General features: G+C 48.4%; 1 protein-coding gene and 1 non-coding gene across 2 annotated transcripts; both read right to left on the reverse strand.

Annotated features, from left to right (window-relative positions):
- Positions 1–6,346: 6,346 nt before the first annotated feature.
- LOC120962267 (U2 spliceosomal RNA) lies at positions 6,347–6,543 on the reverse strand. Its single transcript, XR_005753107.1, has one exon. It is a non-coding gene; the product is annotated as a U2 spliceosomal RNA (small nuclear RNA).
- Positions 6,544–9,497: 2,954 nt separating this feature from the next.
- On the reverse strand, positions 9,498–10,880 carry LOC109773094 (transcription initiation factor IIB-like). The gene has a single exon (XM_020331791.3). The coding sequence runs from the start codon at positions 10,808–10,810 to the stop codon at positions 9,764–9,766; it is 1,047 nt and encodes a 348-aa protein (XP_020187380.1). The 5' UTR covers positions 10,811–10,880; the 3' UTR covers positions 9,498–9,763.
- Between the last annotated feature and the right edge of the window lie 3,944 nt (positions 10,881–14,824).

Raw genomic sequence — 14,824 nt, forward strand, 5'->3', positions numbered from 1 at the left:
ATCTTATTATCATTTACCGAAGCTTTGATCTATATGTTGTCATCAATTACCAAAAAGGGGGAGATTGAAAGTGCAACTATCCCTGGGTGGTTTTGGTAATTCCTAACAACATATAGCTCATTGAACTAATGCTCTTTCAAGATGATCATTTCAGAATGTTCAATGATTGGCATGGCATGGACTAGGAATGTGGACCCCTCAAAATGCTAAGGACACATATTGGCTCAAGCTCAAGACTCTACATTTTTATTTTTAGTGATTCAAGATCACATTGAGTCGATAGGAAAAGCCAATACTATTAAAAGGGGATGAGGTGTTGCTTAATGGCTTGCTTGCTCAAAATGCTTAGTGATATGCTCCAAAAGCCCTCAACCACTTTCTCATATCCACATATGTCCCAAACCAAAAGTCAAACTCGGCCCCACCGATTTGATCTATCCGGCGCCACCGAGTTCATTTGACATAGCCACTGCCAGAAACCTTAGTCAGTTCGGTCACACCGATAGGGATCTCGGTCTCACCGAAATGGGATTGCAAACTCTCTGTTTCCCTTCGTAACGTTTCGGTTTAACCGAGATGAGCGATCGGTCCCACCGAGTTCGCAATGCAAACTCTCTGTTTCCCTTTCGTAACGTTTCGGTCTCACCGAAATGAGCGATTCGGTCCCACCGAGTTTGCTTGACCAATTCTCTGTTTGCCTATTACAGAAATCAGTCTTACCGAGTTTATGTGATCGGTCTCACCGAGATTACATTATGCCCTAACCCTAATGAAATTGGTCCCACCGAGTTGACATGTCTGTCCCACCGAAAAGCCTAACATTCACATTTTGAACTAAATCGGTCTGGCCGAGTTTCATGATTCGGTCCCACCGAGTTTGGTAAATTGTGTGTAACTGTTAGATTTTGTGTGGAGGCTGTATATACCCCTCCACCCACTCTTCATTCGTGGAGAGAGCCATCAGAATGTGCCTACACTTCTACCATACATTTTCTGAGAGAGAACCACCTACTCATGTGTTGAGACCAAGACATTCCAATGCAACCACAAGAATCTTGATCTCTAGCCTTTCCCAAGTTGCTTTCCACTCAAATAATCTTTCCACCAAATCAAAATCCGTGAGAGAGAGTTGAGTGTTGGGGAGACTATCATTTGAAGCACAAGAGCAAGGAGTTCATCATCAACACACCATCTATTACCTTTTGGAGAGTGGTGTCTCCTAGATTGGTTAGGTGTCACTTGGGAGCCTCCGTCAAGATTGTGGAGTTGAACCAAGGAGTTTGTAAGGGCAAGGAGATCGCCTACTTCATGAAGATCTACCCTAGTGAGGCAAGTCCTTCGTGGGCGACGGTCATGGTGGGATGGACAAGGTTGCTTCTTCATGGACCCTTCATGGGTGGAGCCCTCCGTGGACTCGCACAACTATTACCCTTCGCGGGTTGAAGTCTCCATCAACGTGGATGTACGATAGCACCACCTATCGGAACCACGGGAAAAAATCTCCGAGTCTACATTGCGTTTGCTCCCTCCAAACTCCTCCCTTTACCTTCATATGCAATGATTTACATTCCGCTGGTATACTCTTATATTTGCATGTGTAGGTTGATTGCTTGACTTGTGCTAAGTTGCTAAAATCTGCCAAAACTGAAAATTGGGAAAAGGCTAGGTTTTATTTGGTCAAGTAGTTTAATCACCCCCCCCCCCTCTAGACATACTTTCGATCCTACACATAGTCATTGGGGGACCATGTCGTCCGCCAACGCGGAGCATGGGGCTTCCACTAGGACGTGGTTGGGAGCCCCCGTGAAGCTCAGGGGCAGCGCTCAGGGGACTCCGGGGCGTGTACAAACCCACTCATTATTACGTGAGAGTGTCACGAGCGAGGACTTGAGGGGCGCTTCTTGCCCCCTGGGTGGGGACCCCGCCCCGCGCATACCCCGACCACCATTGGGGCGTCCGGAAACCAGGACAGGACCAAGGGGCAAGGGGTTACGTGGGCGGTGGCATGGTGGCCGCGGGCCCTCGGCCTGGCACGCGCCACCGCGGTGGTAGCGCCATACGCCCTGCAACGCAGGGGGAGCCCTGACACCGGGCTCCCTCATGGCGCGTGGGGTGCGTCCTCGCGCGACCTCCTGGCGCGCCCTGCCTGCCCGGGGCGGGGCTGGCGCCCGGAGGTGCGCCGTCAGGGCACAATTTACCTACAATCCAAGGTTAGCGCGACATGTTCCAAAGATATTGGTTGTAACCGGTGGCCGTTGTTGTCGAAGGTGCCGACAGGGCATTGGGTTGGCTCGTAAGAGGCCTCGGTCTTGCGTGGCCTCGGTGATCCCGACGTCCAGGTCGACGGGAGGAATGTGTGCGGGCCTCCCCTTGGTTCGTGCAACGAGCCCAGCTATGGCGGCCTAGAGGCACCAGGGGCCATCATCCTGAATCCAGCCCCTAGTCCTTCCGCTCTGCCGCCCACCATCTCTGGTGCCTAGTCGTGCCAACCAAGGGGTGGTCCTTCATTGTGGCTCCTGGAGGGGCCACCTATCCCGGTCATATTCCGGGGAAACGCATATTGAGTCGGGTGGGCGGCGTCGCGTGCGAGATCACCACCGCGAGACCCTCCGGGCTCCCTTCGGAAGGGCGAGCAGGCACAACGGGAGCAGGTACGAACCCCCGGCGGCGCTCGTGATGTAGGATGGATACGAAAGGGCTTTGTGCCCTCGCAGGTGGCATCAAGCAGCTCAGCGACCCGACCAAGCAAGGCGTCATGGCTGCCTTTCGCTAGCCGGCATCTCAGCAGCTCTCGCGCCACGAAGAGAGCAGCTCGCATGTTCACCAAGCCCCGGCGAGCATGCAAGGACGACGCCGCGGCGTGGTCGGAGCACCGTGCGGCGGCACGATTGCGGCGTCGCGCGGGGGAAGGCGGTGGCGGACCCCGGCGCCAACGGCTAGTGACGCCAGCGGCATCATTAGCCACAAAGGAGCATGGGGTGATGATGAGCTTGGGGGGCGCCACCCGGGTGGCGCGAGTGGCCCAACGTTCAACGCAAGCTCGGGGAGCCTCTGCCATGGGTGCGACGGAGTTGGGGCAGAACGTGGTTGATGGAGGGGCAGGGACCTCGACACGCCCCCTACCTGGCGAGCCAAATGTCGGATTCAGGACTCCGCAGACCAAAGAAAGGTTCAAACTCTGGGGCGTGTGCGAAGAACTCAACCTCTCCAGCCAACCAGCTCGTTGCCCCACGGCCTAGCTCGATTCACGTGATCAAGGAATAAGATGGACACGACAGTTTATCCAGGATTCGGGACACCTTGTAGTGTAATACCCTACTCCTGCTTTGTGGTGGATGGGCCTCACGAGGGGCTGAGGATGAACTAGTACAAGGGATGAACAACCTCACGAGGGCTGCTCTGGTGTGGGTGGAAAGGATCCGATCCCCCGCTATGGTGGTGGCTAACCTATACTTATAGTGGCCTTGGTCCTCTTCCCCTGAACGTAGGCGGGAAGGGATTCCACAGTGGCCAATTTGAAAGGGGACAAGTGGTACATTTTATCCTAACGAAAGGTAGTCTTCTCCTGCAAAGCTTCTGGTCGTGACGCGGTGGTGGGTTCGGCGATGACATCCGTCCTACCGTGCCCATGGTCTTGGTCCCATTGCATTGGAATGGAAGCCTTTGCCAGATTCCTCGGGAACCCATGCCTGCGCTTGCCTCCTTAGCACCAAAGAGGAAACTGCCTCCTCTGCGCCCGCTGGCGTCCGCCAGCCTTGGTCGTCATGGCTTGCATCATCGCAACCTCAGGAGGTTGGGTGCCTGCATAGAAATCTACGCTCCTCGGGAGGCAATCTGGGGAGGCCACTCCCTCGGGAGGTCTTGGCGTCGTCCACCTTGCGAGGTTGGGCCCCTCGCGAGGGTCTTGTCTTGATAGTCTTGGAGGTGGGCCATACCAGGCCGTTGAAGGAGCCACGCCGTGGGCCGCAGGCAGGCAAGTCTAGGTACCCTGGTTCCCAGAATGCCGACACATACATCAACATGTTTGCAAAGTTAATGAATTACTAAATTTGACACGTGAATGTAATTCAACGTAGACATTTAAATTATTGCATTTCTTTTCAATCAAATTTTAGTTTCTTCGAAACAAAAACTAAGATTCCGTCGAGAATAGTTTGTTCCACGTACACAATTAACATAGATTTATTTATTTATCGGATTTCGCACACACAATTTGTCTGAGCCACACATATTTTTTTTCAATATGTTAGTGATTCTAGAAGGGGAGCCTTCGCGCAGTGGTAAAGCTGTTGCCTTGTGACCATGAGGTCACGGGTTCAAGTCCTGAAAATAGCCTCTTACAAAAATGTAGGGAAAGACTGTGTACTATAGACCCAAAGTGGTCGGACCCTTCCCCGGACCCTGCGCAAGCGGGAGCTACATGCACCGGGCTGCCCTTTTTTAATATGTTAGTGATTCTCTTTTCTGTTGAGGCTTCTTGATATGAGTATTGATATTTTATAAATTGTTTACTCCTTGCAGTCTATAGATGCTATGCGATCATGAAAGTTTTGTCTCCATCCCGCCGGGGATGCTCCTTCATCATGCCGGTTGTTTGATGCCATTGTTAGTCATTGCATTCCTGTGATTATCAGCAGACGGATCGAGCTCCCTTTTTAGGACGAGATTGATTACAACGAGTTCTCACTCTTCTTCTCAATTGAAGAAGCTCTAGAACCTGATTACTTGCTCAACCAGCTCAGACAGATGCCCAAAGAGAAGTGGGTTGAGATGTGGTCAAAGCTGAAAAACATCTCTAGCCACTATGAATTCCAGTATCCCCCCATGAAGGATGATGCCGTGAACATGATATGGCGCAGGTGAGGCACAAAATCCCCGCAGTTAACCTTGCGATCCACAGGAGTAGGAGACTAAAAGTTCCAGACTGGTGGTGAGGATTTGGTGAATTGTGTACATATTCTCATATCGATGGCGAAACCGGCATCATTCATATGGTTCATGACGAAGCCATGGCGGTCATACCTTGTGCACCATGACACTGGATCCAGGAAGATGTACTGACAGACACTAACATTTTTGCCCCTTTTCGTTGAACTTACAACACCGTCACCATTACCCCCCTCGAGGTCATGATATAGTGAGATCATGTAGTTATGTTATACAGCTGGCTTGGCAGAAGCATGCGCATTAGAAACACACTTACAAACATGTGTACCAACAACTGGATGTTGCAATGTATTCAAGTAGATATAATTTCTCTTACTAATTGATACTTCTTGAGCCCTTTAACAGCCAAGGTATTTTTTTTGGTTGTTGATTGTTTTTGAGATAGCTGACCACTCGTTTCAAGTGGCTGTTTTTGATACGTTCATCCTGTGTTTCCTGTGAGAAATTCTCTGGGTGGCTCGGATCGACTGTTGGCCTGCTTATCTCAATGACTTGTTAGTAGTGGTAGCACACTAGGTTTCCAGGAAGTGAATCGGGATGTAAGAATTTTATATGGTGGGGAACAAACTGACAATGGTGTGGACTGTGGAGAACACTTTTATCATGGGCTACTAATTTCTAGCTTGTCATGTCGGTCCTGTTTGCAGCAATTTTTTGGTGGGGGTATATATGGGTATTGTGGAGAAGTAATTGGTGGATGTGTTTCCTTGCAGTTAATCTTGTAATTCACAGGAGTAGGAGATGAAAAGTCCCAAACTGGTGGTGAGGATTTGGTGAATCGTGTACATATTCTCATATCGATGGCGAAACCGGCATCATTCATATGGTTCATGACCAATGCCATGGTGGCCATTCCTTGTGCACCATGACAATGGATCCAGGACGATGTACTGACAGGCACTAACATTTTTGCCCCTTTTCGTTGATCGTATAACACGAGAACATGTAGTTATGTTATAGAGCAGGCTTGCCTGACAAGAAGAATGCGCATTATCCTTACTAACATTTGCAAATATATGTACCAACAAATTAATGCATTTCAAGTAGATATATTTTCTCTTACTAATTGCTAGTACTTCCCCCACAACAGCCTGGATATGTTTTGATATGTTCATTCTGTGTTGCCTGTGAAAAACTCTCTTCCTCTCATCTGTCTCCGGGTGGCTGGGATTGACAGGAAGGACTTTTGTGATTATAAACAGAAGAACAAGCTTGCCTGCCAAACATATGTTCATCTGGCTTCCCTTTGCGTACGTTAGAGGATCAAACCAACTCCACTTTCGATTTCTATTTCCAATGCAGAAGGGCCCACCTTGAAGCTCTCATGGATTGTAAACAGCAGATGCTGAGGACTAATTTGCATATCTCCAAAGGATTAAAGTTTAATTTTAAGATTTGGTTGGGGTGCGCCTGCCCAGGCAATAGTGCAACGCACTGGGCGACACCTGAGGGCCCCAGTGGCAAGCCACTGTGGTGAGCCCTCCCCCACAAAAAATAAATTTAATATCGTTGTGGGCACATGGCCCACATATCAGATATTAAACTGATAAGAACAGATACTACACTTGATCTTAGCCAAAAGGCCGAGAAAGGTATGAATTGTTAGCCGTGCCCTCCCCTCTATTTGTAGCCTCTCGCCCTCCCGTCCCCTCTTCGCTAGGCGAGGTGGTACTAAACGAGTCGCCTCTCGCGCGCGGCTGCGGAACGCGGACGCTGCGCTGCGTGCCCCCCGACCCCGAGCCAGGCAGCCTCTTTGTTGCATGGGCCTCGAGCGAGACGGCCTTTCCGATGAGGCCTGTATTATGGGCCTGAGTTGCTCTCGGCTCTTGGAGGCCGAGCGCTGCCGGACTGCGCTCCATGCATGGCTGGCTGAGTTACTCAAAAAAAAAAACCTAAAAAAATGCATGGCTGGCTGAGGCGCTTCTTGTACGTGGTATATGGATCAGCAGCGTAGCCACGTACGGTGAACATATGAAGATGCCAACGTAGCATCCATCCATCAAAGGAGGCCCGTCCGCCCGTGTGAATTTTTTGTTGTTGATTTGGTAAGGCGGTGTTTAGCGAAAGCAACCTACAATGCCATTGGCACATTTTGTGACACCCCAGAGTACATGAGTAATCTAATCTACTCCCTCCGTTTCTAAATATAAGTCTTTTTAGAGATTTCACTATGGACTACATACGGAGCAAAATGAATGAATCTACACTCTAAAATATGTCTATATACATCCATATGTAGTTTGTAGTGAAATCTCTAAAAAGACTTACATTTAGGAACGGAGGGAGTATTCGAGAGAGACACATATAGTGGAAGAGATAATTCAGTTCCCAAGCAAATAAAAGAGAGCCAGAATATCATGCATCCAATTCCTAAACAAACAAACCATTTCAGCTGTGCAAAATTTCTTACATTTGGAACTTATACAAGAATGGAAAACAATCAACCAAGTTGCAAGAAAATCATTCTAAAGGTACCTGACATAACTCATTTTCATTTCATTTGTAGGAGTTCACTGAGAAATATATATCGTATACATCACAAAATTACAGAGCCCCAATCCTGTCACAGTAAACCACCATAACAACATGCCAAACGCAATGTCTTGTCTTTTTAGCGAAGAGTTATTAAGTCTTCTCTTGTCAGAACAAAATAACCAATTTCTTGTAAGTACAAGCCCAAATTAGTTCATGGAAAAGGCGAATATACTAACTTGTTATTTCGGATGCTTGCTTTTGAAAAACTACTCTTTTATTTTTCAGATATCGGCTAGACCATGCCCACTGTGGTACCAATGATCACATGCTTTATACCGACATCCACATATTAAGCAAAATTCGGACTTGCTCCATCAAGAGCTTACTGCTTTTCTTTTGATTCAAATCCACTTTGTGTCGGCGAGCAACTTCAAAATGTTGAGCATCTTCGGCCGAGCATCATCAGACAAAGGACAACCAACATCTGGCTATGAACACCAACTAAAGTTCTTGGGATATTGGTGTCAAGGAAATGTTCCCTCTACTCAGCCTTAGATGGAGACCGAGAGATGGGGAGGCCATCGTCGGGGGGGGGGGGGGGGGGGGGGCTGCAACATCGTGGGGAAAGGTGGTGTGGGAGCGTGTGGGGAGGCATGATTGAGGATTGGGATGAGGCGTGTGTGTGTGCGCGCGCGCGCGCGCGTGTGTGTGTGTGTGTGTGTGTGTGTGTGTGTCTGTGTCTGTGTGCCCTCATTTGTTTATTTTTCTGGTTTTGCTGGATGTACGTGAGAGGAAAGAAAAAGCGGTCAACGGGGATGTACGACGACAAAAAAAGGTAGGAGAGGGTCGTAGGTGGGAGTAAACTTTGAAGGCAAGGAAGCGAATGGCCAATTCCCATTTAATAGTGAGATCCATGGTCACTTACACTCGATTTATAATAGCGAGAGGCGCATTGCGTGTGCAAGATCACTAACTTGACAATTAATAAGAGAAACCAAGATGTTATAGATATTTTAACATGGTTCCAAACTATTTTAGACATATATACTCTTTGATCCAAGGGTCATACGATCTCTTATCTTATAAGAGGTAAGATGAGGTGTGTGTGTGTGTGCACGTGCACCCTCGTTTGTTTGTTTTTCTGGTTTTTGCTTAACGTACGCGGGAGGAAAGAAAAAACGGCCAATGGGGACGTACGATGACAAAAAAACGGCTCGTAGGCGGGAGTAAACCTTGGAGGATCCATGGTCGCATACACTCGATTTATAATAGTGAGAGGCGCATTGCGCGTGCAAGATCACTAAATTAATAAAGAGAAACAAAGATGTTATAGATATTTTAACATGGCCCCAAACTATTGTAGACATCTATATTCTTTGATCCAAGGGTCATACGATCTCTTATCTTATATAAGAGGCAAGATTAGTAAATAGGCAATTTTATTTCTATTTGTTAAGGCATCGATTAATAATATGGAAATATATTGCTAAGCACTCTCGCAATATTGAGTATTATGTTAAAATAAAATAAAAACTTTCAGCATTAGGCACATGCTTTTAACTTGTATGCGTCAATATGTTTGCAATGTTGATAAATTACTAATTTGACATGTGGATGTAAGTCTACATACAACTTTAAACCATTGCATTTGTTTTCAATCAAACTTCCGTTTCTTCAAAACAAAAACAGAGAATCCATCGACAACGGTTTGTTCCACATACAAAATTAACTCGGGCTTATTTTTTTGAAACTTTTAAGGCACACACAATTTGGCTAGAACCTTTTTAAAATATGTATAAGACTCTTAGAATTCATATATTTCATCTCCAAATAAGTGGAGTTAATTAATGTGATCTCCTTAATTTCCTGAATAAAGTGTATGTTTTTTTAGGAAAAACAGTAATGTGCATTAGTATACCCCTTTTATGCCACGATGCATTAATTGGAGGATCCGATAAGTAATCCTTTTGCACAATACTAATAAATATCAGCAATTTTTGAGGAAGATAAATATCAGCAATCAAAAGTAAGGATCCCGAGTACCTAGGTGGCCCCACAGTCACAAGGACATCAACTTCTGATTGTACATTTGTTGTTTATTCGAAAGATAAAAGTACAAGGATGCACACACAGCGGATACAAATAAGCAATCCAAATAGAAGGCTATGGAAAACAACACATACACTAAATGCAACTGAAGAGAAACAATAACGCTAAGGCCTAGAGTTGATCTCATATGGACAAAACCAGGCCGACTTTGTTGCTAAATTTACGCACAACATTATTAGGAATTCAACATCGCTAAGTCTTGATCAAACTTCCTTCCATATTTTCACCGTTCTTACTGGCCGAACAGCATGTTGGCGTGCTGGTAGAGGTCCTTGTAGTAAATCTCCCTGATGGTCCCCTCGCTGACGCCGGTGGCCGTGGACACGTCGCGGACGGATCTCCCGATGCCGGCGCGCTCGATGGCCATGTACATGACGGCGGCGGCGATGGAGTCGGGGTTGTGCCTCACGTCCAGGTTCTTCTCCAGCCTCGTCGCCGCCTCCAGCGCGGCGCCCACCTCCTTGTCCTCCATCCCGAGCAGCGAGCCGAAGCGGCGCATGTAGTCGCCCGGCCGCGCGACGGCGCCGATCATCATCATCTGCCCTCCCGCCTGCCCGCCGTCCTCGTCCCTGAGGTGGCCCTTCATGACCTTGACGAGCCTCCCGATGTCCTTGACCCCCGCCGTGGCGCTGTCGCCCGTCACGGACGCCAGCTCCTTGAACGTCCGCGGCGTGCCCTCGGCGCGGCACGCCATGTGGAGGCAGGCCGCGTAGAGCGCCTGCCGGTTCCGGGACTTGCCGCCCTTGGGGAACGCCCTCGTGTTCTCCAGCTTCCTGAGCACGTCCCTGGCGCGGTTCTTGACGGCCGCCTCCAGCTCCAGCCGCGCCGCCATGTCGTCGATGCCGTGGAAGGACTCGGCGAGCGCCCTGTCGGGCACCGGCCCCACCGCGCCGCGCATCCTCGGCGCGCCGCCGCCCCGCGAAGTGCCGGCGCCGACCGCGCCGCGCATCCTCGGCAGTGGTGCCAAGGAGGCGCCCTCCCCAGCGTGCGTCTGGGCGTTGCCTGCCGCCTTGGAATGCGCGTCGTCTGCGTCGGGGTAGGCGACGGTGACGCCGGCCTGGGCGGGGGAATGGTCGCCCGCGCCGCCGACGCTGCGGCCGTCGACGCCCCCGACCTGGTTGAGGAAGGTGCGCCACTCGGAGGACTGGTCGACGTAGCGCTGGCCGAGGACGCGCGCGCACAGGGCGCAGACGGTGTCGCCGGAGGCGCGGTCGAGGGCCACCGCGACGGCGCGGCGGCAGTCCGGGCAGTAGCGCATGGCGTTCGGGGCGTCGCCCATTGCTCCCGCTGCCGCTCTCTCTCGCTAGGACTGAATTTGGTTTCGGGTTTGCGCTCCCTTGGGTGTGGCTTCTGGGTCGGTTGGTTGGGGTCTGGGCATCGCGCGATGGCCCCTTTTATAGACCCGTGGCCGTGGGTGATAAGGTCGGTGGGGGCCCGACTCGAACTCGCGCATCCATCATCTCCTCGTCTCGTTCCGGATCCAACACGAGCGTTTCTTTCCGATTCCGACCGGGAAACGAGTGCCGAGAGAGAGACCCACCTACCTACTCCCCCCTTCCATAGGGCCTGGCTTCGTTGCACGCACAATCTCAGCCTTGGGATGCCGCATTTCGAAATTTGAAATTTTTTATGGTATGTATAGTATAATTTGGTCTAGACATTGTTATAATATTGAAAAATAGTCTTAAAATTGCATTAATTTGTTTGGTATCTGGTGCAGTAAAAATTCTTTTGCAACGAGGAAGAAAGGCTGTCCATCCGATGCGATGGTCCCCTACATCCGCCCCTCCTTCAGTGGCAATGGCAGCGAGGAAGAAAGGTTGTCCATCCGATGTGATGGTCCCCTTCACAGTTGTCAGTGACTGATGTAGGAGATGGGGTTTGCGTCATCCCACACTTCTGACTTTGATCGCTGCTGGACCGTGCCAAAACTGACATACTACGTCATGGTCAATGGTTCATCCTATCCTTGGACTTGGACGGGCGTGCAGAGTCTCCGGGCTGCGCCGACGGTGGAGATATGGATTTTGTCCTACTTTTCCCGCTCCTTCCTAGCTCTAGCGCGGTCAAGTTTTGCATGTTAAAGGGGAGGGTGATGAGGTCGTGTCCTACTGGGACCCATGGAAAGCCCATGGGGGCCCAGGCCCACATTCACCAAGTAACGGAATGTTGACCAACGTAACTGATTCTTCACTCGGACAAAAGAAGCTCGACGCCCGGAAGCATTGATTAAGACGTTTCCCTAATCATAAGAGCCTGACGTTACTAGAGTATCAAGGCGCCCGTTGCAGTAGACAGTGGGCATGCATAATTGCTAGATTAATTGACCTGTAACGTAGAAGGCAAGGGGGTAGCGAAATCTATATAAGCATCTCCTTGGCGACTGCTTACGGGTTCGGAACTTTTGCGCACACACATCCATAAGCAAGAGACACCATCTCCACAGAATATGACCTAGGGTTTTTACCTCCATCGCAAGGGGCCTGAATCTGCACAGCTTCTTGTGTCACCCTCCTGTGTCTCGCGTGATCAAGCCCCATTCCCCCTCTCTTACTGTTAGACCCCCCCCCCCCCCTCGACAGACGGGAGGTCATTTCTAAAGGAGAAGGTACCTACAATGGAAAGATTCACCCTCTGATTTTTACCATGAATCGTGCATGCGGAGGCCCACCTAAGATTTCTGATGTATTGTATATATCCCACCACATAGAATTTCACTATTTCACAATTTGATTTAAATAGTTAAAATAAATTTCACAGCTGACAACAACTATTTTAAAAGGATTTAAATCATTTCATAGCGACTTCCCTAATCATAAGAGCATGCCCGTTACTAGTGTATCAAGGCGCCCGTTGCAGTAGATAGTGGGCATACATAATTGCTAGATTAATCGAGGCAAGGGGGTAGTGAAATCTATATAAGCATCTCCTTGGCGACTGCTTACGGGTTCGGAACTTTTGCACACACATCCATAAGCAAGAGACACCATCTCCACAGAACATGACATAGGGTTTTTACCTATTTCACCAAGACTCGTGCATGCGGAGGCCCACCTAGGATTTCTGATGTATTGTATATATCCCACCACATAGAATTTCACTATTCACAATTTGATTTAAATAATTAAAACAAATTTCACAATTGGCAACAACTATTTTAAAAGGATTTCAATTATTTCATAGCGACTTCCCTAATCATAAGAGCCTGCCCGTTAATACTGTATCAAGGCGCCCGTTGCAGTAGATAGTGGGCATACATAATTGCTAGATTAATTGACCTGTAACGTACTCCCTCCGTTCCTAAATACTTGTCTTTCTAGGCATTTCAACAAGTGACTACATACGGAGTAAAATGAGTGAATCTACACTCTAAAATATGTCTACATACATCCGTATGTGATAGTCATTTAAAATGCCTAGAAAGACAAGTATTTAGGAACGGAGGGAGTAGAAGGCATGGGGGAGCGAAATCTATATAGAGCAGCGAAATCTATATAAGCATCTCCTTGGTGGCTGCCTACGGTTCGAACTTTTGCAATACCATGCATTTCTTCCAAATTCTTCGTGAGGCACCTATCACTCTTTCTAACGACAAAAATATTATTTTTCTTAGCCCTCAAAGAGGCCTTTCTGTGAGAGAATTTAATATTACGATTTCCCAATTTTATTATGTCAACACACGGTATTTATTTCCACATTATTTGTAAAACAGTAAGACTCGGCTACCTATAAGGCTCCACGGTGCTTTAACCTTCTCACGTACACTAACAGGTCGCTCGATCGCGAACCAACATATTGTCAGCCCATCAGGATTCAAGTCCTAGACTTAACATTGGTGCTTGCATTGTTCCTGGATTTATTTCAGGCTTCCGGCGATGTTCGTTGAGTAGGAGGAGACGTTCCCGTCGACTGCGAGACGCCTATGATGACTTCGTAAAATCTCAAGAGGCTATGCCGGCTCAGTCTCTCGGAGGTGCTCATAGGGGTAGGATGTGGGTGCGTGCGTTCATAGGGGTGAGTGTATGGTCATGTGTGTGAGCAACTTCGATTGTAATGTGTTAAAAAATAGATCACTCGATCAACTCAAAGCATCTACAGTCGGGCGCCCCAAACCCGCTTCAAACCCCCGGGCGGATGGCCCGGTCAGTGACCGGTCACGAAATTTTTAACCTAGGCAGGTGCCTCAAATGCCTGGGCTGACCGACACCCTTCATATCCATCCCAAATACGGGGCGGATATGGGCGCGTCCGCCATGTCAGACCCGGCCCACGCTGGCCCACCCGACCCCACCTATATTCGTCCCCTTTCGCTCGCTGAACCAAACACTGGCCACGTCACTCCATTGCCCTCCACTCCCTTGCGCCACCCAAGCTCAACTTCGGCGATCTCTGATGTCTGCTGCGCAAATTTTATTCTTGTAGACTTGGTTGGGCCTCCAATGCAAGCGCAGAGTTTTGTTGGACAACAAGAAATTTCCCTCAAATGGATGACCTAAAATTATCAATCTGTGGGAGGTGTAGGATGAAGATGATCTCTCTCAAACAACCATGCAATCAAATACAAAGAATTTTTTGTGTCCCCAACATACTCAATACAATGGTAAATTATATAGGTGCACTAGTTCGACGAAGACATGGTGATACAAGTGTAGTATGGATAGTAGATATATGTTTTTATAATCTGAAATAATAAAAAACAGCAAGGTAGCAAGTAATAAAAGTGAGCATAAACGGTATTGCAATGCTTGGAAATAAGACATAGGGTTCATACTTTCACTAGTCTCAATAGTGCTAGCATAACTGAATCATATAACAATCCTTCAACGTGCGACAAAAAATCACTCCAAAGTTTCTATCGGAGAACGTAGGATGAAAACATGTATCAACCTATGTGCCTAGATTACCCCAATGTCACCACGAATCCACAAGATGATTACCAAAACATATATCAAGTGACTCAATAGGATACCCTATTGTCACCACGGGTATCCACTTGATCAAGTGATCTCAAAGCCAATATTCAATCAAACATAAGGAAACCTCAAAGAGCAAGACTCAATTCAGCACAACAAGGATAGAGAGGAAAGAACACCATATGATCCAACTATATTAACAAAGCTCATGGTACAACAAGATTGTGCCGGATCAAGAACACGAGAGAGAGAGAGATCAAACACATAGCTACTGGTACATACCCTCAGCCCGAGGGTGAACTACTCCCTCCTCGTCATGGAGACCGTCGGGATGATGAAGATGGGCTCCGACGATGATTTCCCCCTTCAGTAGGGTGCCA

This window comes from Aegilops tauschii, chromosome 3 (genome assembly GCF_002575655.3).
Source record: "Aegilops tauschii subsp. strangulata cultivar AL8/78 chromosome 3, Aet v6.0, whole genome shotgun sequence".
Classification (NCBI taxonomy): Eukaryota; Viridiplantae; Streptophyta; class Magnoliopsida; order Poales; family Poaceae; genus Aegilops; species Aegilops tauschii.